This window comes from Amphiprion ocellaris, chromosome 12, assembly GCF_022539595.1.
Source record: "Amphiprion ocellaris isolate individual 3 ecotype Okinawa chromosome 12, ASM2253959v1, whole genome shotgun sequence".
In the NCBI taxonomy this organism is placed as follows: domain Eukaryota; kingdom Metazoa; phylum Chordata; class Actinopteri; family Pomacentridae; genus Amphiprion; species Amphiprion ocellaris.
In genome coordinates this window covers 12,096,748-12,122,977 of record NC_072777.1, presented here as the reverse complement: position 1 = coordinate 12,122,977, position 26,230 = coordinate 12,096,748, and the positions used below count along the sequence as shown (strand labels likewise).

The 26,230-nt window shown below is 39.0% G+C and overlaps 1 protein-coding gene across 4 annotated transcripts in view; it reads left to right on the top strand.

Annotated features, from left to right (window-relative positions):
• The window catches only part of myt1la (myelin transcription factor 1-like, a), a 95,865-nt gene that overhangs the window by 4,176 nt on the left and 65,459 nt on the right, over nt 1–26,230 (top strand). For 3 of the 4 annotated variants that reach the window (XM_035947029.2, XM_035947027.2, XM_035947030.2), the window contains exons 2-5: nt 15,769–15,871; nt 17,836–17,890; nt 19,333–19,366; nt 25,931–25,993. In XM_035947029.2, coding sequence (XP_035802922.2) covers nt 17,836–17,890; nt 19,333–19,366; nt 25,931–25,993 — 152 coding nt within the window. In that variant the 5' untranslated portion in view covers nt 15,769–15,871. The remainder of the gene's footprint in view (nt 1–15,768; nt 15,872–17,835; nt 17,891–19,332; nt 19,367–25,930; nt 25,994–26,230) is intronic. The other variant, XM_035947028.2, reaches the window with a different exon arrangement.

Below are 26,230 nucleotides of genomic sequence, written 5' to 3'. Positions count from 1 at the left end.
CCAGAGTCAGAGACAGGCCAGAGCCTAGTGATCATTCATAACTGCAGAGGAAAATAAAACCTCCCTCATCTCTGCAGCCCAACACCACCTGTGTGTGACAGAGGATATTAAAAACAGCTTCAGCTTACACTTGACCAGTCATAGCAGAGTGCTGGTTACAGATAAATTCTCCATTCACACTTGTAGGTCATCTGACATCACAGCACAATCACAGAATAAAACCAGACCTGCTACAGCTCTGACTGCCAGCTGTCGTGTGCAGGTTTTTGAAGAAGTTGGGAAAGTTTAGTTCAGTTTCTGAACAACCTTGGTGATAATGTGTCTTTGTCTTCGGGTCTGTTAAGATAACATTTTACTCACCAACTGAACTGCTGAGATCTGTGGCTGCAGGAACAATGTTGAACACTGCTTTACAACAGCAAAGTCCAGGGATCCAGTCACCAAATTTCCATTTTCCAAATTGTGGTTTGTAGCATGATATAATTTGGCACATTTCACTAATCAAAACCACCTTAAAAATCCCCACACTATCTGAATCCATCTTTCACTCAAGCAAAGACTCACACATACTTTGCAGCTGTATCTGCTTGCACTAAACTAAAATGGTTATCTGACCGCAGTGATGATCAAGAGCTGCAGACGTCATATTGAGGTACTGCCTCCTGCTCAACCCAAAAGTGAGTACACAACTCTTGAACTTCATGGAGCCCTGCCACTGTCATCTTGACTACCTTGGACAGTATGCATATCATTTTCTAGAAAAAATGAGTCACAACTGCTGGCCATCTAGCTAGCTGCATGCCAACAATTTTTCTGACACGGTGGTTGTGGTGTCAGTTACTCTAATGTCCGTCTTCATTTAATTGAACCCCTAAATACTCATGTCTGTGTATCAAAGTTAAATAATCATTCCCTGCCTTAAAATGATCCATTTCTCTTGACTGTGCAGATCTCTGCCTCCCTCTCAGTCCACCTCTTCCAATTTGCTGTAGCTCAAGCACACCAGCTCACCTCTGACTCTGACTCAAACACTGTAAAACTACTCAATGCTGCACAATGGCAAGTTGTAATATTGAACTAATTCAGCCATATATGTTCAAATCTGAAACTGATTCTGCAGAATAATGATGCACAAAGCTCCACCCAGCAGTTGACAGGATTGGTTCCTTAAGTTTGTCACTTACGAAGCCTTGGAGTCTGTGTTTTTGAGGCTGCCATCAGCACAGTGCATTTCCAATGGTTAACCATGGTATTGGCTGTGTATTTCACTCATTAGATGTATTTTACCAAATAGAAGCACCATGTGGACACGTTCACAAGGTAGAACACTTGATTTTCACCGGAGGGAGTCTGTAACTCTGGTTGTAAAAAACTTCACAAGGTGGCAACACCCGCTTGCCCGTATTTTGTCTTCACTTCTGGGGAGCTGCCATGGTGTCCATATTTCTATACAGCTTCAGTAAAGCTGATTCAAGTTAGAAAACTGCATTTTCAATAGAAAACTCAGTGTTTCTTTGTGCGACACTACAATGAACAGAAAGTAAGAGGAACAGAATAATCAAGTGCTGCAGACAGCTGGAAGATGCAAAATAATAGAAATTAATTTTTATATAAGCCGCAGTCTCAGTTAATATTATAGTTTTAGAGACAACATGTAAAAGACTGCTGCTGTAATATTAAAACAACCTGAATCCACTTTATCTTCCGACAGCAGGCATGACGGAAGTGGGGCTGTAACTCTCTTCAAACTGCAGACAGCCAACCCAAATTTCTACCCTGCTAGAAATTAAATCGACAGTCCAAGAACCAGGTGCACATCAAACAATGACTGGTTTGTCAATGGATTCTAAAATGAGTCTGTAGCGACCAGTTCAGGAGTTAAAATCAGGCTCAGTCTTTACAGTGTTGCTACAGAGGCATTAACATGAGACTGACATGGAAAGTCAACTTCACATTTACATAACATCTGAACAGACAGTGTTCTTCCATGATGTCACGCTATCAAGTCAGACCACTGAGACCTCGTCTGAACTGCCGCCTTTCTGTCTGTCTGTCTGTCTGTCTGTCTGTGGTTTATTAAATCTGAACTGCTGCCAAGACAGCCATCAATCTGATTATCTCATTCTGATCAATGGAGGTCAGCAGCGCACACACACACACATATTATACACACACACACACACACGTAGCAGAAGACATCATTCGCGGTCTATTGTGGAGCTTCGAATGACTCATAGTGTAAAAACTACACACTCAAACACTTTGTACAACATCACACACACACACCAGAAAACGAAACACACATTTTTAGTGATTCATTGTGGCTAAATCCTGTTCTTCGTGAAATGTGTGTGTGTGTGTGTGTGTGTGTGTGTGTGTGTGTGTGTGTGTGTGTGTGTGTGTGTGTGTGTGTGTGTGTGTGTGTGTGTGTGTGTGTGTAAAACCATTCATGTTAATGGCAGACTGGCAGCTGGTTTTTGTGGCATCAAATTCAGAGCCGTGATTCCTGAAAAACTTTAATATTTTCTTCCATCTGCTGTGACTTTCAACCTCGTCATAGTCAGTTACCTGTAACGTCTGCTACGGTAGCTCTTGAAAATCGTGCATTAAGTACCTTATTTTTTCAGTTCCTACTCATTAAAAAGTAAAAATTATCCACAGAATTACTTGGATGGATGTTTCCTGATCTCACACTCACACACAGACATGCCCACACACTAAATCAAGCAGGACTAACGATTGGGGCTCTCTGTAGCTGCTCACGACCTGCTTTATCTGCTTGTTACAGATCATTAAAGCTTCACACACTGACCACAACCACTCCTCATCCTGTCACTCACACAGCCCTGCACCCCCCACTCTCCACCAGCAGAGGTGAATAATGCCAGCGGTCATCAGTGACCAAAATGACAATTTGATTGAAACATGCTAATGCAAACTGGTGGTTTAATGCACCAAAAAATGCTTTTGAATCACACTTTAATTCTGAAGGAGAATATGTTTTTTGCTGCACTAAGCAGTGCAGCAAACTGAATAAAGGCCAGCTAACACAAGAAAACAACACAACAAAATTAATCCGCACATCTAAACAATTAATTAATTGTTAACAGTCAACTACTGCATCCAGATAAGCAACCTGCTAATGTGCTAGTCAGTCAAAAACATCCATGAGCTTCATGCCGTTTTCTCTGTGCTGTTTTATTCCCCTTAACATTTCATTCTCCCTTCTTTATATATGAATTTTTTTTATCATATATATATATATATATATATATATATATATATATATATATATATATATATATATATATATATATATATATATATATATATATATATATATATATATATATATTGGGCCTAATAGTGGCCCGAGTTGCACACATGATTCTTCAACTTACTGGTTGGATGTGATCTCAGTTTGGATAATCTTATCAGAAAGATGATTGAGATCCTGGAAGCCTGATCTTGATAAAAATACATGGAAAGCAAAAACACCTTCTTGGACCAGCTTGCAGTTGGCCACAATTTCCTGAAAAACCTCCATGTTATATTGGCGATTATTTCTACCAGCAGTTTGGTTTATATAACCCAGCAGCTGGAGTGACCCAATAGTCAAGTCAAGTCACTTTTATTTGTCATCCCAACTCTACAAACAAGCTGCACAATGAACTGCATTTCTTCCCCATTTCATCCACAGTATAGCCAAGTGGTTAAGACGTATATCACATGGGCACTGATACCTTCTGGTTTGGTTCCAGTCTGGACCACTGGCATCCTAAACAGCAGCTTTGAAGCTCATTGTGGTGGCTCAGGTCACTGCTCTCTTGGCAATAGTTGATTCCGCCTAACTTCAGGTGAATCAAAAAATTAACAAAGAGGTGGAGAGTGAGTGAAGCTGAGATGAACATTGACCTTCCTATGACAGTATCCCCTAGGTGCACAACACATGATCGATAAAGTCGACAAAAATCAGTGACTAAATTTGTTGACAGCAATGCTCTGACATGACATGAAGGCTGCTTGATGGGGTGAAAGGTGTCACCATCTGTTGTGATTAGCTATCCACTAGAATAATATAAAAGCACGGACCGCTTTCTCACAGTCTGGAGACATATGGACCAACTTTACCGCTGATGTCAGTATAGGGGATCTAAAGAAACACTCAAAACAAAAATAATATCCAAGCCAAAGCAACAGGGATAAAGTTTTTAAATCTACAGTTAAAGCGGTGTGGCACAGTTGGAAAGTTCATCAGCTACATCTACCGAGTCAACAATTTTCTGTGCATTCAGTGAGCATCACATCCTTGATAAGTCATCCCAGAAACTATAGGAGTCTACCATAGTGCTGCCTTCAGTCTGTTGTGACAGTGGTGCACCAGCAACTGAACCATCAAGACATGTATTTTTATCAGCCCTGTCTGGTTTTTTTGTTTTTTTTTAACTCGCCATCTCTGTGTGCTTGGAGCTAAGATGTAGATAAATGCCTGCTACATGTGTGTTCCGGTCCTAGTTGTTGACTTTATCTTTTCTATGTAAAAGTATAAACCTCGGTATTGGAAGTTGCAATGTAGAGGCAGCGGATCATAGCAATCACCTACAGCGTCTTTATTGTTAGGTAGCATGCCTAAAACAACATCAAGCTAGATTTGAAAGCTGACGGCAAATTGAAAGCCATCGTGTAATTATGCAATTCATAATCCAAACAATCGTTTGTTTCAATTGTCAATAGATTATTTGACTATCAAAATAGTCAATAGTTGCAGCTGTGATAACCACCAATTACCCTATGTGGCCACACCCTTAATTATGCATAATTTTAGGTCTCAATAGAATTTTAAAAAGTGAGTTATATAAAAGTTTCCCCTCTATAGTTACTATGAAGTGGGAAACTGTTGTTTATATGCTGTAAGCATGTTTATTTCTGCTGTAAAGTTGGCCATTTTATCACAGGGTCCATCTTTCCACCCTGTCTTGTGATATTTACCCTTATTCTTTTTGTGTAACTTTGCTGACAGACAAAAGAAATCCCTATCCCGCAATGATAAAAAAAAAGTGAAAAAATTGTGGCTCGGCTGGTTGATTCCAAACCTCTCACCCAAGTTTTATGACATTCACGCCCAATGGTAAGAGACACTTAAAAAATAAAGATAAATAACAGCAATTACCAAAAATGTCTACATCATGTCTTAATCCCATTAATTTGTAAGTCACTCAGTATCACCAAACCACACTATTTTTCTGCTGCCAGCAGATGGGCCATAGCTTCGCTTCCCCAAATGACCTCTCTGTACAATAAAGAATCATTTGAAATAGAGAAAGCTCTCTGAGCCATGCAGCTAACTGCCAGTTAATCTCATTTACTCTGCCGTTAACAGAATATTTAGTTCATAAAGTTAATTCAAACTACATATTTGTACCATTAACTCCTTACTCATAACTGTGTGCAGTCCAGATCCCTTTTGAGGTGTTGACCTTATTTCCTCTCTAAGTCCTGGACCTTTCATAGGGAAAATACTGAAAACATTTACAGAGAGTTTTTCTTCTCTATAATGGCAGGAAAATTACAGTATGCTGACACCTGCTTTGTGTTTAAATGCGTTCCTTAGAGGTAGCCCTTGCCAGCTGTAGAACACAGCATAGTTATATATCTTAATTAGACCGACACTGCAAGACCTGGTTTGATGAAGTGGTGTTGTGTGTTAATTGGCTGACAAAGGTTTGTGACCAAAGCACTGTCTTTAGCTCTTCTATGTGCCTATCCACCAAGTATGCTTTAGACAACAGCCATCTGAAAAATAATTTATTTCAAAATAAAGTTCCCAAATGTCCTCCCAAGCTAAAACCCTCCAGATACAGAATAATATTCTGTGCCACCTTTGTTTCCTGCAAGCCTCCTCTCCTCCACCATGAATCTGATTAGCAATCAAATCAAGCTCATATTATTGGCGTAAAATCAAGTTATTGAAAAGCACGACTTGTTATTCTGTCATCAGGGTAAAGATTCATACCATGTAAAGATACTGACTCACAGAAGAGTGAGTTGTCTTTTGTGAGACGAAAACAGCATCACAATATACTGATTTGATGACTCACAGACTCCTTACAGCCCAGGAATCAATGTCAGCCTTGTTTAGCCTTTTAGCATTTTCTGATCTTCAACCAGGTGACTTTATTTTACAGATCTGCAGTCTGTTTGACAATAGAAACAGATATCTAACTGTATGCCCGGGATCGCTACTGGTTTATGTCTTCATTAAAGGCCAGATTCAATGTTTAAAATTGTGACTGTGTGCAGATATTCACAGTAGATGAGTTGCTGTTATGAAGTGAATATTCTCTGACAGAAGGTGGTCTGAGGGCTGAAGAGGAGTTTTATCTCTCCTGAAGTGCTGACATGACACCACAGACCTGGTCATCGAACTGGGAGGAGGAGGCCAGCGGGGTGATCGTATCCAGGCATGAAATTCTGAACCATGGCACTTCAAAGTTCCACATTTACTGGGGGGCACATGAAGTGTACCAGGGTTCATAGTGGACAGTAAACCCTGCAGGAGAATATGTGAAGTAGTCTCTGGTATCCATCCATTTGTGGAAAATGCAGAAATCTAAAAAACACACAAAAATGATGGAGAAAAGAAAAAGAAATAAGCTATTTTTTGGATCCATTTTTTATGAGTACCAGCTCCGAGATGGAAACACAAAGTCATTTTTCGATATTGACTATGACAAAGATAAAATGTTTACTGATCCAGTTTTTTTTATTAAACAAAAAAGAAATACATGGACCTTGGTGATTTAAAAAAATCTACAGTTCATATAATGCAAAAATGTAATTTTAGCATGTTAATGCAGAATCCCTACAGTACTTCCACTGCTATTTAGCATGCTAGTGCTACTTCCATTACAGTGGTGAGATGTAATTAAGTACATTCACTCATGTACTGTATTTAAGTTAAGAGTTTTACAAAGTCTTTCCCTTCCATGCATTTGGTATATTTTTGAATATTAAACATTTTAAGTGCTTTTAAAAGGTGACACTTTGTTTTAAATATTGCATCTGCAGGTCACAGTGAACTGCTGCTGTTCAGCTTCTCTGTGATTGGCCAGAGGTTAATTGACGTGGCTAATCACCCGATCAGTCCAGTCTCCATGGAAACCAGGAGTGAGGAGGGTGATGTACAAGAGGGAGTTGGGGCATTCAGGCTTAACTGCTGCAGCTTTTTTTTTTTTAATTTAGTGTGTGTTTACACCAGGAATGGTACAAACTGCACTGCAGTACTGTCTGCACATCACATCACTTTTAAAGCAGCTGCTAGAACTATTATACCATTTGTATAAAGTGTTTATATGGATTTACAGTTGTCTGCAATGGTGGAAGAAGTTGAACAGTATTATTGGGTAGTTTAAGCTATACCAATGCACTGTATTTTATGGACAGGGCTATATAAAGCCCCACTTTACAAAGTAAAAGTACTAAAGCTGTCAGTAAATGTAGTAGAGTTATAGGTATAATGTAATATACAATAATGCAATTTCTAAATAAAATTCTTGGTGAATTTACAAGTATCTCAAAATTGTGTCGAAACAGTAACAGAATGAAAATAGGAAACCCAGTGATTGAGCTGATAACAAGTCCTGTAGATTGTATGACAAACTTAAGATGTTTGTTCTTTTAACTTCTTAATACTCAGTTCCCTAAACATGGTCAGAGTGAAAGTTCTTTCTTTGATTGGTATCTCCCCATTCCAAATCAAATTCTATATCACTTGAAAGCACGAAGGCTCACGATTCAAATGCTGTAAACCATTTTAAGATACCAACTCCACAGCAACAATAGTTCCTTATTTTGTAATAAAAATGTGCCCAAAGCTAAATGGTAGCTTCTTATTGTCTTACTGTTTTCCCTGTAAGAACTGTTTTCAATTGAGGATGTAAAGTCTTCGGAGTTTTTTTGTCCGATCCAAGTCCTTTAATATTTAATATCTGCCCATACCAGGCACCATTTTCTGAAATAATACACACTTTAAAATTTGTAGATCAGCTGTAGTGCGTGGTTACTGTTTAACACTGTAGTGACCAGAGTAGGCAAGCAGTTCCATGTTGGCAAGCAGAGAAAATTATGAGGGTTTACCTTGTATAAGGGGCACCATGATAAAGTCTTCTATGATGCTTTATGACTTCTGGCCAGAGTACAGGTATCCGAGTCAAAATTAAGTAGGACTTCGTTTGTATATCAAAATGGCTGTATTTGTGCAGCTCTGCTATTGTATTATTTGTTATTGCTACGTAACCATCATTGATGTCCTGCTGTGTCTGTTTAGAGACATGGGATTTCACACTGCAATGGTTATATGTGCAAGACAATCAAAGTTTAAGGCACAATATTATGATGAAGTAGTTTGTCCCAACTGTTTGATACTGCATGCAAGGGACAGCTGCAGTACGTAACTAAAATTAAAATCAAAAGCATGTGTTTTGGAATGGAGTGAGAGACGCTCTTAGAGAACTAAATGTTCAAAGCATGCTGACAAGTTCATCAAATACAGGCTGGAAAATACACAGCTTTATGCTTAGCTCTTAGTTCAGCTCTTGTTCCCTTGTATATGTTATGCATAAGTGATATGCAATCGTGGTAATTAATCGTGGTCTCATTATTGATCAAAATAAGTGTGATTAGCATTTTAATCAAAATTGTGCCGCCCAGACAGAATCAGTAGAAGTAGTCGCACTGCTAAAATGTACCCATCAATACCAAACCCATACCGTCTGGTGAGGATCATCCTGCCAATAAATATGTAGAGCACTGTGTAGCTGCTACCAGGCTTAAATAAATGAAAAAAGAATGTCTGCAGAAAATTTAATGGCAATCCGTCTAGCCATTATTTATATATTTTTGTCTAGTGATGGGCTGACTAATTGAAACAACCACATGGCTCTGATTAAAAATTTTGGTACCTTTACATTTTATATGTTACTAATGTTGACTGTTCATGTCCAGAATAGTAGAAATTGTTCCTGGACATACAGACAGAAGCACAGCCAGACCTGAAGCAGCACTGCACCTCTCTCTCTCTCTGTATCTGTCTCTGTTCTGTTGTGTTGTTTGGTTTGTGTGCTGCAGCATCACATCACACACCAGGTGTTTCTGTTTGTTGGGTTTGATAAAAGTTCTCTGCTGTAATAAAACACTGAGCTGCTGTCTGGCTCCACCACAAACACACACCTCACCTGGCTGCTGTGTGTGTCTGTGAGCTTGTTTGGGCTCACAAACATTTGCCTGTGAGTGTTTGTATTTGGATGTGTGCAGCAGACTCTCCACGCCTAAAACTGGAACATTTTTAGGGAGCTATGTCAAATGACTTACAGTAATTTGTAGGTATGAAAATGGGAACGCAGGTTTTTGGGTGATTTCCCATCTATCCATCTATTATCCACTGCTTATTTGAAGTCGGGTTGCAGTGGCAGCAGCGAATTAGTCCAGACATTCCTCTTCTCCAGCTCCTCCTGGGTGATTCAAAGGTGTTTCCAGGCCAGATGAGATATTAACGTGGTCGGAAACCCCTCAATAAAAGCCGCCAAAGAGGGATCATGAACCGACTCAACTGGGTCTTTTCAACGCAAAGGAGTGGTGACTAACTGCAAGCTCCCTCTCGAAGTCTGAGCTCATCACCCTATCTCTGACGGTGAACCCAGCCAGCCACCAGTGGAGACTAACTCTGCTCTACTCACGATCTCATTCTTTCAGTTGCTACCCTTGTTACGACCAGAGATCAACTGGAAAATTGAAAGCTTTGCCATGTGGCTCAGCTCCTTGTTGGGTCAGTTTTTGTTCACAACTCTTTCAATGCAGTAAATCTTTCTAAAAATTTTGTACTTAACAGTCTTATGCTGGTTGTAGGTGGACGTAATGGTGCCAATACCGTGGCAACAATAACACAGCAGTATTGAAAGCAAGTTCACCTTTTCAATGTATGCACTGCATTTATTGTTGAAATCGGTGCAAGATAGGGTATGATGTGTAACAAAGGTCCCCAAGCTGGGAGTCAAACCTCGGATCGAAGTGGAACAAAAATGCTGACACAGGTCGGCATTGGGGTTTGAAACCCCAACTTTCACCTCAATCATCAAGCCACCACAGCCCTCTAAAGGAAGCTCCACAGGGCATCTCATCTTTGGCTTGGCAATGGGTAGCAACAGCTCACTCTGGTTGGTCAAGGGGGAGGCTTCAAACATAGACAGCCATGCACACATATATGGCTGCATATGCCATTGCTCCAAGAACGTTGCCTAATTCCGCTTGTAATTCCTCGTGCTGGCCAAATGTAAGGAGACATTACAGGATATATACAATATGTCCTGCGTTATTGTTGCTTTTCAGGTTAATTCTCATTACACAAAGCAACAACAGGCATGTACAACTAGACATGTGACATCACTGGGTCTCAACCTCTCTAGCCATACAGATACACATAAACAAAGATTTTGTTAATCTTCAAATTATAAAATCTTTGAGTGACCTAAACCCTCAAAGTTTTGTGTTTGTATATGGATGAGAGGCCCAAACGTAGGCGAAAATGCTTTTTGTTGCAAAAAATCCACGTGGACATGGCCTTTAACATTTGGCTACCAGAGTGTTCTCGAATAACTTCAGTTTCATGCACTTTTGTGTGACTTGTGTTCAGAGGATGTAGATCTTGGTACAGGTTGATGTATAGTCATAAGGTAGATACATAAAAAATCCAGTTTTAATCCCATTTTAATATGCCTTGATGTCCTTTCTCTTGCAAAACACCTTAATCAGCATAACTATACTGCTCCAACACTTATGTGACAGGAAAAAAACACTTGTTCTTAATTGTCTGGTAGGTACCTGTTAAGATTATATATTAAAGACCGTAAGACCTGAAGGCCTGGTCAACAGTTCCTGATTAGTACTCAATGTATATGAGTTAGCAGGTAACCATAGCAATAGCACTGATGTTCTGGTAACCTGAACATGGGTTAAAGTGACTACAAACACACTTTAAACATGCAGGAGTGTTTGTTCCTTTGATAAAGGACCATAGTATACACATGCTACAACTCTCCAAGGTATCTTCATATGGAAAACAAGTGATGTGATGGAAGAAGCTCACTCACTCATCTCACCAGCGCACAATGTGGTTCGAAACTAATCAAAGCATTTTAAACAAAATCTCATTAGTGGTGGGTGCTGTGTCGGCTTTGACCTACAGGGGGTGCTGCAGTCACCAGGCTTCTGTAGAGGCGGCACAATAGCTTGTGTTCACTCTAAAAAAAAAAAAAAAAAAAAACTACACTGATGCAGGGTGTACATTTCGGTACACCAGAGTATGTGAGCCTCATGTGAATTTGCATTTGTGTGCATTTATACTTGTGTGTGTCATGATACATGCTTGTACATTGAAGTATGTGCCTCAGTATAGGAGAGCTCTGCATCATATTGTACCAGACAGGGAGAGTGTCGGACTGAATACTAAACAGCAGGAAGCTCCTCTTCACACAGCGCCAATCCAGCCATATAGGACACTGTGACACACACACACACACACACACACACACACGCCCATACACTGACTGACTGCTGGAGCTTGTTTTTCTTTTCATTTTTTGTTTCAGCAATTCAGGTTAGTCTTTTATAACAACTAAATAAATGAAGGAACCTCTGAAAAGACTGAAGCGCATGATATTATTACATTATGAATACTATTGCACAGAGTAATATTGCACATTGTTAGACATAGACATGCACAACCACACACATATAGTTGTACTTTTATCTTTGTGAGGACCTCAGTGACATAATACATTCCCTATCTCATAGTCTAATACTAACTACAAATATGAAGCTGCTCATTCATCCCTTTATAAAGGTGAATACCTGAAATAAATTAGTCTACACTTTACCAAAAATGATCTTGCATTTCAAAAATGTTAGATTTGCAAAAAAAAAAAAAATCCTCCCTCAAAAACATCTATATTTTCCAAAAATGTCACTAATTTTTACAACTGGTTCAATTTTACTGAATATTCTCCCTCTTCAAAAATGTCCTCACAAAAATATGATAACTTTCCAAAAATGTCCTGAATGAAAAAAGACAGTTTTTTCAAAAATTACATTTTTTTAGTATCACAACTATCCAAAACCATGTCACAGTTCCCAAAGTGTTCTAAAATCCCCCAAATTTTATAATTTTCCAAAAGATGTTCCAACTTGTCCTCACAATAATAAAATATCATACCATTCCAAAAATATCTTGACTTGACTAAAGTGTTGTCATAATTCAAAATGTCCTCACTTTGCAAATAAGTCCTCGCTTTCCAGAAATGCCCTCAGAGTCCTAAATTTTCTCATGGTGCAGGTCTAAAAACTGGAAGTGTCTTCACAAAGAGAACACAAGAGCACACACACACACACACACACACACACCACATGCCAACAGAGGCAGAAGGATAGAGCCTATGGAAACACACATTCATGGAGACACACACACACCTACTGGTGAGGTTAGTACATCATGTCCAGCACACACTTGCATACATGTGTAGAAGCCAGCACCCACACGTACACACACATGCATTCACATTAAGCGTGCAGCCCACTCAGTCGTATAGTTTCCACTAAGGTAGAGGAATTTAATTTTTAATTTTTATTTTTTTGGTGAGCTCTTCACAGTGGAGGGAGGGAAGACAGTGTTTGATGTTGGGTGCGTTGGAGCACGCTCAGTGGAGTGGCGACCTCAGATGCACCCAGCCTCGGTATGCTGTAGAAACATAATGGGAGTCGGTTGAGAGTTCAGGCGAGGCTGTCCAGAATTTACATTTATATTAACGTTGCAAACCCCCCGAGCTGCACTGCAGCTGAGGAGAGAGAAGCACACAGAGTGCCTGCGCTAACGTCTTCATGATCAAACTGTTGTTTCGGTCTTGTCTTACCGGCTTTTATGTTGCTGTTTGCATAGAAATGCTCCCAGCAAGATCTTGTGGAGTTTTGTTGTGATGATTTCAAACCCAGAATGAGAGGTTTTTGGTTATCTCAAATTTTGAAAAAGGAAAAAAAAATGCAGTAGTTTTATTTGAATGGTATTTGTGTTGCATTAGCATTTCAGTGGTCTCAGAGCTGCATTAGGGGTTTGTTACCATTGCATCATATACCACAGAAGCACTTTACCAGAATGTTGAACAGTGTCCACAATCGCTCCCATATTTATTATATAGTGTTCTATATTTACCACCCACCATCTTATTAAGTCTGAGCGTGAAACACAGCCTTTGCTTTGCCTCAAAAATTCCCACAGTGGAACCAGATAGCAGTGTGATGGCATGGATACTACTTTCTGATACCAATCCCACAATGCAATGTGTTACATTTTATAGATGAGAAAATTACTACTGTTCAATTGTACTTTGAATTCCTATATTATTGATCATGACAGAGTTGACTTCTGGGTGTTGATTGAATAAGGCTAGTGAGTGATGTTCCTCAAGGTAGAAATTCAGGCATCTCCACAAAAATATATCTGTGCTGTCAGTTCATTTTGTAGCCATCAGCTTTATTTGGCTCATCTTTGTTTTCAAGAAATCATGTTTTGCATTTTTGGGGCATGAACAGTATGAATGGTAGCCACACTGACACCATTGGTCTGTAGACATCGTTTTGAAGCCTCAAATTTGGCATTCTGGCCGTCGTATTAGAAGTTACTAGCAAGGGATAGATTTGACTGAGAACTTAAGGACAGCAGACATTCCTAAACAGAAGGTAGTTAGAAGTGCTTCAGGAGACAACAACTGGGCTTGTTTATAAGTCCAGTTGCCTTCTATTAATACCCGTAGGATTGCCATGATCTGGATGACTGAGGATTTATACAGACATAAGTTAGCCACGCCCTTAAACATAACCTAATTCATTGTCTATTTTACTCTAAATAGGATCTTAATTTACATTCTGAACATCATGTTGTATTGAATCCAGACTTCAAATTAGCGGCTGAGACCATAAACTCATAAGGAAAATGTTTACTTAGGTAACTGAGCAACTGAGAAATAGGGTTGTTTCTCATACACTTCTATACAGAGGACTGACCAGAGGACTCACCCCCTGCTGGTAGTTAAAACAATACAGGTATAAGCCACTTCTCCATTGGCTTCACAAGCTACTACTTCTGTTTTATGGTGTATGGCTTGGTGTGGCTTTAGATTCTACAACTGCCATCAGCCTCAGTTGTAATTTCTCTGCAGAAGAATCCAGTCATGGGAGAAAATAATAGCTAGGATCAATTCAGAACACTTTGTCTTTGCAGCTTCTATCAAAGGAACATGTCATAGTTGCTGAATTCATCCAAAATTGATCCAGAATCTTAAGCTTAGTTTATTCAAAATGTCAAAATTGGGTTACATTTTCTCACCATTACCAGCTCTGTGGTTGGATGTTTCTTAAGGCGAAATGATGCCTTAAAATATAAGCAAATGCGCACAGGTAGTGTTCAGAGAAACTGCATGTGTTCTCTACTATGCTTGTACAACTGATGGTACAATGTACAAATCTGCTATGGGTTTTTTTCACCCACTTCACATGCTGATGAAAGCCTTGACCAACCAGTCAAACCTACGGTTCCCATAGCACCCTTCTCTGTTTTAAAAACAGTTATGTGGATGAGAGCAAGTTTGTTTGTAGAGCCTTTTTCATCAAAACATTTAAAGTGCTTTACATACGGCATTAAACTCGAAATACAGCAAAAAGAAGTTGCAAGAATAAAAGGAAAGAAATGAATGCTGGTATAAAAATTATGGTTTAATCAAAGGCAGTGGTTAACATAAAAGCTTTAAAACTGTATTTAAATCTCGGGTGCTCAAATTCAAGGTTTATAATGTCGGAAGGTTTTGTGCTTCTGTTGTTTGGTGAGTAAATGCGGCTTATACTGAAATGCACCTCGGGGGCCACAGTTTTTGTGCTGTTGCATAGACTTTTGAATCAAGAAGCATGCAGAGATCCTCTTCTTTTGTCCGCGAAACACAAAACATTTTTATCCAGATCAATCTACTAAGATTGCCTGTGCAAAATAAAATTAACAGAAAATACTTCCCTCTACACTTAGATAGCTCCTCTTACTTTGCAACTGTTTTAACATCGCTGTCCTTCGAAAGATATTAGTTGTTGGACTGTTCGCTTTAAAAAAAAAAGTCAACAGGGACCAACCACATGAAAAACAGTAGTAACAATAGGAATCCATTATGCTCATATGTAACTTGTTAGCTTCTGCTCATGAATACCAAAAATAAAATTCTGCTAATTGAAGTTTCCATCGTTACCCCCTGCTCTTTTCAGAATAGAAGCCCCACCATACAGAGTTCAAAACTACAGATGTATAAACAGGTCTTTGAAGCATCTCATCCTTGCTGGTATAAACCTGCCGTGTTGTTGGCCTTATTATGCATCATTTGCAGGTCATGCTGTGGGTCCTTGAAATGTGTCAGTAAGACCTCTGACTGCATGAATTATTATTACATTTCAAAATATCAGTAAAAATTTGTAGACGATATTTGGCAGGAATCTCTTGAGTCTTGATGCGTCATTAGACGATCATAACTACTTTTCACAGAGACAGTGAAGTATACTGTCCATACACAGTGGCCAGGCCGGGGTGCAGTGTCTTGCTCCAGGAAACCACAGCAGAACAAACAGATGCCGAGAACAGGAACCTGACTTCCAGTAGAACTGAGAAGATGCTGTGTTTTGTTATTGCAGATCATGACTCTGGAAGACGGCGTCTGAAATTCTGTTTGGTTTAAAGATTCTTCAGCTACAGCACCAGCAGCAGATTGAGGTGGTGCCACACAGCTACAGCCAGGTACTGTGTCTCAACTGTTTTATTCTGTTCTATTTATATTAGGGCTGGGACTTTAACGTGTTAATTTCAATTAATTAATTACAGTGAAAATAACACGTTAAGAATAATAACGCAATTAATTGCACCCTCCTCAGTTCCCTCATTCTGGCACACCAGTAACTCTGATGAACACTCCAGCCCAGTAGGTGGCGGTAATGAACCTGAAGTCTGTTTGTAGCCATGAAGAAGAAGCACAGGAAGCACTGAGTGAAGTCAGGCACTGGTGAACAGTGAATGAAGACCAGATTGAGCTTGTTGAGCAGAAGATTTTCTTTTAAAAATCTTCCCGATGGCAGCTTGGATAAAAGCCTGGTTGTGTGCAAATTGTACAACAAAGAGTTTTCTGATCACTGTAGCACTTCAAGCCCACAGTATCACCTCAATGTAAAACATGTTGCTGTTAGCACCAGAGCTAACGTTAGCTGCGAGTCATGCTAACGGCTAACGGTGTAGCCATCCCATAATAGAACACTTTTCTAGACAGTGCTTGAGTTTACAGAAAGTCTTAAAATGTTGAATAAAATCGCTCTAATTGCACTTAGATTTGCAGTAACCTGTGAATGTAGCAGACAGATGAAAAATGCAGATAAATAGAAATGAAACATTTTTGTGGTTTAAGTTTTTACTCCATCGAGGCTCTGCCTCCTCGGAGGAGGAATAACCTAAACAACAAAAATATCTCTTTTAATAACTTCATTATAAAAACTTTGTTTATAAAAAAATGACATAAATAAAAATTGATATTCCTCTAAAAAAACCATCAAAATTACACCATTTATCAGAACAACTAAATTCAGGCTTTAAGTCATCAAAATCCCTTTTTTCTATATGCCCCATTTTCCTTTTTTTTAACATAAATTTTAAATTATAAACACGTATATGTCTATTCATTGATTCAACTGTCAGCCACAATTTTATTTGAATTGAAAAACTTCACTTATTGTGTCAAATATTGCTATTTGACAAAACTGCAATTAATTGCGATTAATTAATTACAAAGCCTGTAATTAATTAGATTGCATTTTTTAATTGCGTCCCACCACTAATTTATATATTATTATTTAAAATTAGTTGTCAAAGATTGTCTTGTAGGGTTTTTGTCCATTGAGAGCAGAAGTTAGCAGAGAATTAGGACTAAAGCAACAGTAATTAAGTTATTGCTAGGGTGTTTCCAGATGGCCTATACATGGTCAGTATGGCTGGCTTCAGGAAGTGTCAAAGTTGTTCAAAGTGCTTTCTAAGTGGTAGCTGGATAGTTGTTAAGGGGTTTTAAGCGAAGCTGACGTCAGCTGGACGAGGAGAAAATAATACAAAAGGATCGCGTGTTCTCCAAATCTTTTGCACCATCAGAAACTATGGCAACTGCTGATGTTCATTACTGAAGATGTCTGCTGTCAGAATCTAAACAGAAAGACACAAATTTTCGCTTCATTTCTTCAAACAACGTCATACTACCCAGGAAGCAAGTTAATTTCTATTTGAACAAAATGTATTAGTCCTGAGTAACAGTTGTTTTACTGCAGAGTCGGACGTGTGGGGGATAACAATAGTGTGCTTGTTTATTATACAGTAGCACTAAAGCCTAAGTGTTTAATTCCACTTAGCGACGGACTTTGGCTGACGTATGAGTCCACGTTTGCTTTTTACTGGCACTGTTCAGTGCCAAGTTGGATATATTGGAGCTTTTAGAAAAATTTGGCTTTCCCAGTCATGATTACGACTTGGATGCTGACGTGAATAACAAGTGGGAATCATGCTGTATTATTCCGTGGTTTTCATGGTAGGATGCTGTTAGCAGGTAGCTTTTGTTTTTCCAAGAGCAGTTGCAAAGGATATTGTAGGTGGTGGTGCACAGAAAACACATTTAATGATGCTATGAACAAAAACTCTTTCTGCCAGAGCTAAATTGTGTTTTTCCTGTCCAGATGGAGGTGAATGCAGTTGAAAAACGCCATCGAACACGATCCAAAGGAGTCCGAGGTATGAGTCTGTCTGTATTATTTCCACTTTTAACAGCCTTGTTAAAGAGCTTTGACTCACCATAAGGAGAAATGAGGCAGCTAGCCTTAGCTCACTAATATGTCAGATATTTTGGCTACCCCTGCCCCAGACCATCTATTTTTAGTAATAATCATGTTACAGATGTTTAGTTAAATGGCTAACCAAAAGTGTGAAAGCAGGACACAACTCTCTGAACCACAGACAGTTTCTGGTTGTATTTGTTTTCTCCTGTCACATTTTTTTCCTCATTGTGGGCTCACATATCACTGCAATATAAAGTCCTGCATCTCTATGGAAACAGCACAGCCATGATTAGAAATAAAGAGAACTAAACAATGTCTTTTTTCTACTATTACAATGTTATATTGCCATAAATCAAATTGCCATAAATCAAATTAAAAAAAGATAGAAAATGTATTTTCTTTGATTATTTATTTTACTAAGAGTGAAAAAAAAACTTGGAATCAACATGTTCAACAATGTTCCATGTCCACAGGTGTTACCCCATAGTGGGGGAAAATAGTGCTTTACTGCTTAGATTTTTAATTTGTTTCCATAATGGTGTCCTGTCCGCTCTGTGAAAACACAGCCTGCAGTTCAACCCAGTTCACCTAAATAGTCCCTGTATTTTTCCTATGTGACTGCTGGTTGTAGCTGAGTTACTAATGACATCATGATTGGCCTGAGGAGTGCAGAGTTTTTATTTGTGTATATTTTACAGAGTTTGCTGCAAATGCGTCATGTAGAATAACGTATATTTTATAAAATATCACCAGCTTAAGCTTACATTTGGCTCAAGTTTAGTAGTTCAGGGACATTTGGAAAGTGCAATCTCCATTGATACTTTGTGTTTTTACGGTTTTGGATTTTGATAAATCCCATATTGTATTTAAAAGATAACAAGCCTTTCAACCATGCTGTCAGGTTTTGGGGTTCGGAGAGTGAAGATGAGTTAATGTTAGCAAATGTAGCTTGCAAGCATTAGCCAATCTGTTAACTTGCTTAATATAAACGGTTAATTTCACAAATTCTTTACTTTATTTGGTTTGTGTCTAAGTTTTACCACTGATTGTAATTCCCTGTTCAACCAACACATTGTGTTTGGATAAACACAGCCTTAGATTCCATTTTTCTGGAAACTTGGGGAAACTTTGCCAATCATACACAGATGACAATAAAATAAGGCAATAAGATGTTTTTTGTTATTAAAAATGTAACAGAAGTCACATATAAAATATTTAAACTGTAGAAAGTGTCCCCACTCCTTATGCTAAATACAAAATGGATACTGCCTGAATCTGAATGTAAATAAATGCTAATCTGAAGCTCACACACGGTCGATATGTTTAGACATTATTGTTGGCTGGCTACAGAATGTTGAAGTTGTAACATCAATCTTTGTGTTGTGTCTCTGTCTGAAGCTGCCGTGGAAGCAGTAACACAAGAGTTATTCAGGTAGGTAAACTCTGCTGATACACACTCCAATATACATTCATCATCATATTACTCTGTCATTAATGCACCGAGGCAGAACCTTGTATTCATCGAAGAATATAATTCTGTAATAATGTGGTATATGCCATTTTGATCCATCATCACTCAGTTCTGAGTATACAGGCCCAGCACAGTTAGGTGTAAAGCTCCAGTGGGTATCTGAGCTTGAAGCTGGTGATGTTAAAATCAGCGTACCTTCCAAGAAAACAGCTGGATTGTTCATGAGTGAGCCTGAGATGGAGCTTAACAGGTGGAATATTGTCACGTGTTACCACTGATGTGGAAGCTACAACCGGATTTTGAGCTGAAGTGCAACTTAAATTACTGCATATTGTCAGTTTCGTCTTAATATATTACCCAGCTCTATATCACATAAACATTTTCATCAAATTCTGCTAGTAATTTTTTACATTTTGCCTCCCCTTTAGGGAAACACAGCCGCTAACTGTAAATGCCAAATATCACCGCTACCTCCGTATGTGTGTGTGTGTGTGATGGGGGAGTTTCTGCTTCACTTAATCTCATTTAGTAAAACTGACAAATATTGGTGTGTGCAGCAGATTATGGTTGAACCCAGTTTGATCCAGGTCAGCGCTTTACTGTAAACAACATGTCCTGTCTGCGCTGTGTGAGCCCTGAGCAAAGGAGCAGAAAACTCAGCATGATTCACCCAGAATTTAAATCTGATGGGTGCTGGTGAGGGCCAGGCATGGACAGAGAAGCTTTGAAGTTTGCAGTAATCACAGAAAATGATTTATACAGTAAATACTGTGAAATACTATAAGTACACCATGAGCAATCATTTGAATATTTTCATCAATTTTATTTTTTCATCACAGTCGCTGAATAATGTGACTAATCTGCAGAGATAAACATGTACAAAGAAATTTGTCATTGTGGTGGGATGTGTATTAAAAATTCTTCCATGACTTCATTTAAATTGCTAAATAAACACATCACATCTGTCAGCGCAGTGGGAATCAGAGCTGCAGTTTGTGCTGCACCACAGCTGTGAATTTTTACTCTTAACTCCTGTGATTTCTGGGCTGACTAATGAGTCCAACTAATGGCATGATGTGGACATTCATGGTCCCCTGCGGATGATGCCTGATGTTTTTGGTGACCCCGTGACCTTTTCCTCTGGTGCCAAAATTTTTGCTTGTACACAAGAAATATTAAAATTTGATGGACACATTGTCAGGACAAATTCTGATAAATCCTGATGTGTTTCTGGCAGCAGTGGGAGCTGAAGCACCTTAATAATGTCACGACCTATAGGGGAGTAAAGGTCGCTCCTTCCCAAAATGGGAAAGGGATGGAGCCATGCGATCCTTAATAACTGATGTAGTTATTTTGTGTGTCTCTTAAAAGTACACAGTGTTAGTGGTTAAAGAATAAATCTGGCAATAATCTATGTTATTTGATGCTGTCAAAATAACAAACAAAGCCAGTGAAGCGTCTCTATCTCACTGTACTTTTTCTCTGCTTTCCTGTTTGTGTCACTCAGCTCATTACTGGTTCCAGACAACATAAATCATTATAAATAAAGTTTCACTTTTAAATAAGGTTTAAATGTTTTCCAGCTGGGCACTGCAAAACTGTCAAACAGCAGAAATTAGTGATGGATTTATATAGACTTGGTGTTCTGCTGAGTAATATACATTAGCAGGATTAATAGATTAGTATTAGCCAAGGAGGTGGAGCCTCAGCGGAGTTTTGTGACAATCGGCGTTGGTTTGTCTGTCTGTTAGCAACATTACTCAAAAACGGATTAACGAATTTGGATGAAATTTTCAGGGAAGTTCAGAAATGACACAAGGACCACCTGCTTAGATTTTGGCAGTGATGTGGCTTATAGTCTGGATCCACAATTTTTTTTAAAGATTTCAGCCATCGGAAATGACGCAACGACTCAACAGCCTTGGCGGAGTACTGCGCTCTCTGAGTGCTTTTCTTGTTAGCTTTAGTCATGATTAATACCTTTTATAAAAGTAAGAAAATCAAGCATATCTTTGGACTTATAAGCAGTTCAATGGTGCCAATATGTTAATATGTTTTATGCTGGTTTTACAAACTAATGGTATGTTTTATTTTGTTTCAGTGTGTGCCACAACACAAATGCATCTGATGTGTAGTGGTTTTTAGCTGTAATTTGTTATAGAAATTAGGTTCCTATAAAATAGGAATAAAATGCTTTACGTTTAGGTGTAGTTGGAGGATGTTCAGAGTAGGGCTGAGCAGTTAATCAATTTTAAATTGATACGGTAATGAATGTGGGAAAAAAAACAACAAAAAAGTGCAAATAGCAACTCACAAAGGCTGCAGTTCTGATGTGGTGATTAAAAACACGTCTAATTGAGTTTTATTTCATTTGAGCAAATGAAACTTTCAGGAGTTGTTAATTCTCCCTACTTATCCTACTGGCATGCACATTGTGGTTCTGTTTTTTTATAACCAAACTACATACATTTTACAGTACATATGACCAAAATTTTCAACTGTCGCGTCAATGGTTTTGCAAATTTATACCATTGTATCTTAAGCGGCGATGTTTAATTATGTTTTAAATCTATTACACAATGAATACTGAACTGAAGCTTAAATTAAAAAATGATGTCCCAAATGAAATCGCAATATCTGTCTGACAAAATGCAATTCGATATTTTCCCCTAAATCATTCAGCCCTTGTCCAGAGACAAAGCATTTATTTTCATCACATTTATGCACTGCATCAGAGTTGGCAGGAGGTGGTTGGGGTGGATCATGGGCTTATCAAGCACACAGGGTTTCAGAGTCCCGTCTTTGGGTGAATTTAAGTGTAAGGATTTTCTCATAAAGCTGATAGTAATTACAATCAGTTGTCTACAAATTTGTGGGCAGCTTTTAGTTGAACTGCACTGGAATGTAATTTCGAGGTAACAGGGTTGTTTGTGGTCTGTTCGCAGTAGGAATTTGCAGCCATAAGGTACTGAGCTATTTCAGCATTTATAACAGTGAGATTTCTGAATATATTTAAGCCAAATCTCTTCAATGGGGGGAATTGCAAACCATCTCAATAGTGCAATAGTTAGGAGTATCAGAAGCTATTATAAAATCTGTCACATGATCCACGAATGGTTGCTGTACAAGGTCTTGTTGATCTCATAATCGAACCGAAAAGTCTTTTTTCTTTATCAAAGGTTCTACACCTATAAGGCAATTGTAATTGTTTTATGTTTTCCACTTGCAATGTGCCTGGGCGTTGGCAAAGTAAGGCAGATCCGTGCAGAGAGATCAAGAAAATACTTCAAAAGTCAAAAAACTTCCTCAAAGAATTGTGCAGTTGCTGTGGAAACAAGTGGAAGTGTTTGAGCACGGAGGGAAAAACATTTTGTAACTTTAAGAAAAGGATGACTTTAAGGCTCGCCGAGACACTTGTGTTTGTTCGCGTCGCATTGATGCATTGTAGAAATTGTACAATATTTGTTTGACATTGTATCAGGGGAGTGAAGGCCACACACGCACACACACACACACACACACACACACACGCACACACACGCACACACACACACACACAGAGAGAGAGAGAGAGAGAGAGAGAGAGAGAGAGAGCTGGAATCAATAACCCAACACTGTCAGTCTGTGTTCCCACTCTGATTGATGAGCTGCCTCACCTTGAACAACCCTCCTCCTCTTCCTCTTCTTTCCCTCCATCTGTTCTCCTTCTCCTCATGCTTTTCCTCCCTCTCCTCTTCCTGCTCTTCTCTCTACCTCCAATCATCTTCCTCCTCTTTTTGTTATATTTCGGTCTTCCTCTCTCTCCTGTTCTTCCTCCTCCATTTTTCTCCTTCTTCCCCACCTCTCTCACTCTGATCGTTTTTCTCTTTCTAATTCCCACCCTCTGCCTCTTGTCCCTTTGCTTTTCCTCCACCTCATCCTCCCCTAATCCCCCTCTTCTTCCATTTCCTCCTGTTTTCCGTGTGTTCCAGCCCTTCCTCGTCGTTAACCTCCTCCCCTTCATTCTCCTCCTCTGCCTCGCTGCACTCGTGATCATCACCTCTGTTGTCGTGCAGCTCTGCTTTTAGATTGCAGTTGCAGGGCGTATAGATCAGGTGATGCTGGGTGGGCGGGGGGTGGGTGGAGCTCTGCGGTTGCGGGGTCAGAGGTGGCGGGTGTGGAGTCGCTGGAGCCAGGCGGCGTGTGTTGGCTTGGCGGTCTGCGTGTCTTCGTTGCAAAGCGGGCCCGAAAGCTGCAAGAGCATGACTCATAGCGCTGGAGAAATCTGCTGCCGACTGAAGCCACGATGCAAAAAAAAAAATAAAACATCCAGACAGAAACAGTCTAACCTGCTACTGACAGTGATACGAACCGAGTGAGAGGGTTTGAAGTTGTTTACTTCCTTGATCTTGTTCCACACCCACACCTCTTTATTAACCTCAGTAGAACAGGGCTGTGCTGTGTGTCGTATGTGTGCATGTACAATCGTAAGGGAAATTAACTCACAGTTTTTTCCTGCTTTACACAACAAACTTGCATAGTCCCTATTTTTCATGACTAATCTACAAGTAAAGTCTGACAGAACATAATGTGCACCAATTTATGAGTTTTTGGACACAGAGTTTTTCTTACAAAGTTTATTCACAGCATGAAGTCTGTTGACATGCACACTCCACATGTGCTCAGCGAAATGAGCGAAGAACAGGAGAGAAATGGAAGATATGGTTGCAAAAAGTAAATATTTCAGCTACAGAAAGATGCGTATTAAAAATAGTAAATCTGTGTGCAGTGTCTTGCAACTGTTGTCATCACACCAGGCAAAATGACTAATTTGTTTGACCATTTCGTTTGGCACCATAAAGCTCGGTATGACGAGTGCAAAGTCAGATCTGAATCCCATCCAGAGCAAAAAAATTATTTCAGATGCATTTGCCAGCGCTACACCATATGAGAACGGTTTTAAATGGTTCGCACTCAAAACAAAATCCTACAATAATAAGACATTTTTCAGTTGTTGTAAATTGTTTTTCACTGCTGACGTACTCGCCTTCAAATCTCCCCAGACTTTCTAGAATGATTCATCCTTTCCAAAGTCATCTAGCGAACATTCCTTTTGTTTTTTAAAATGACAATATACATATCGCAAAATAAAAAATAAAAATGGCACAATGCCAGTTTATTCCAATATTGTGCCGTGCTGTAATAGTCAAAAAAAGCTACTAGTGAGATAAAATCTTTCAAGGAGTCGAGTATGAGGCAACAATACACAGTGGTTTCTATTACACGGGATTTTACATCTTTGGTTGGTCAGGACAATAAATGTTTGTGCTCAAGACAAAAAAAATCAGTTTGTATCAAACATCTAATAAGATTTTGTTCAGCTAATGAAGTATATTGAGTTAGCAGAAGTAGCTTTTCCTCTACAATTAAAGGTATTTTTAATGACAGAAGTTTTTAGTTTAATTAAGTTGCTCCAATTATATTCTCACTTTTGTTTCTCCTCCCCTTTATGAAACAACCTCCACCTGTTTCACGGTGTGATGGTCAAGTTTGGCCACAAATATAGATCCAAGGCTTCATGATGATTTCGTAATTGACAATATTCCCAAATTTTTTGCTTTAGTAGAATTTTTGGTAAAGGAAATGATAGTTACAGTAGTCCAGGCCTGTTAAGAGGACACTTGGTTTTTGAACTCATGGTGAAGAACGATTAAAGTTATCAGAGTGATTTCATTTAGGAACTGCAACTTTAATTACCCCACCAAGGAACGCGGTGGAGTTATGTGACGATCGGCGTTGGTTTGTCTGTCTGTTAGCAACATTACTCAAAAACGGACTAACGAATTTGTATGAAATTTTCAAGGAAGGCCAGAAATGACACATGGACTACCTGATTAGATTTTGGCAGTGATGCAGCTTATAGTCTGGATCCACGGATTTGTTAAAGATTTCTGTATCATTGCGAGATAGTGGCACGGTGTCACTGTAACTATGACAACAAGTGAACACTACGTCAGCTGCCTGCTGATGATCACATGATTGTGATCCTACTACAAATTGACTGCTACTTTTTAAAAGATTTCATCCATCGGAAATCATACAATGACTGAGCAGCCTTGACGGAGTACTGCGCTCTCTGAGTGCTTTTCTTCTTTAGTTATGAATTGATGAGCGTAGACAGTTGAGTCTAAGTTACACACAATATTCAGCTGATGCAACACCAACAATATTAGGTCAACAAAACTCATCAAATAATGCAACTTAAAAGAAACTGGTTAATTAGATTTATTTCTCTTCATGCAACTCTGGTTGTAATTAAGTTGTGGGAATAAGAAGTCTAAATTACTTTAGATGGATTCAAAAGAGTATTACAATGTTTCATAAAAATTTGTGACAGTGATCTGTGTCTTTAAGATGTTTGAACTAACTGCACTGCTTGTGGCGGAGCTTCCAGATATTTTTCTCTATATTATTTTATTTAGACAACAGCACCTTACAGTTTCTGTACTGCTTTGTTTGTTCTGACGGTGTGTGTTTCCCTCTCAGCTGTCCGACCCCCGGCTGTGATGGCAGCGGTCATGTCAGCGGGAAGTACGCCAGACACCGCAGGTAGGAGCTGCTTGGCGTATTTTGTACATTGATGATGAAGTTCTTTGAGTCAGTAATTTTAGGTGTTAAAAGACAGATTGCTGTGTCACCTGATGCTGATACGATACATTTGCTCTGGCGCTGTTTGGTTCCTTTTTCTTTAAACATCACGCTGTTTTTGGTTTTGTTTTTCTTGTTCCCACGATGCTATATGATGCTATGTTTTATGAAGTGTGATTTTGAGGTTATATATATATA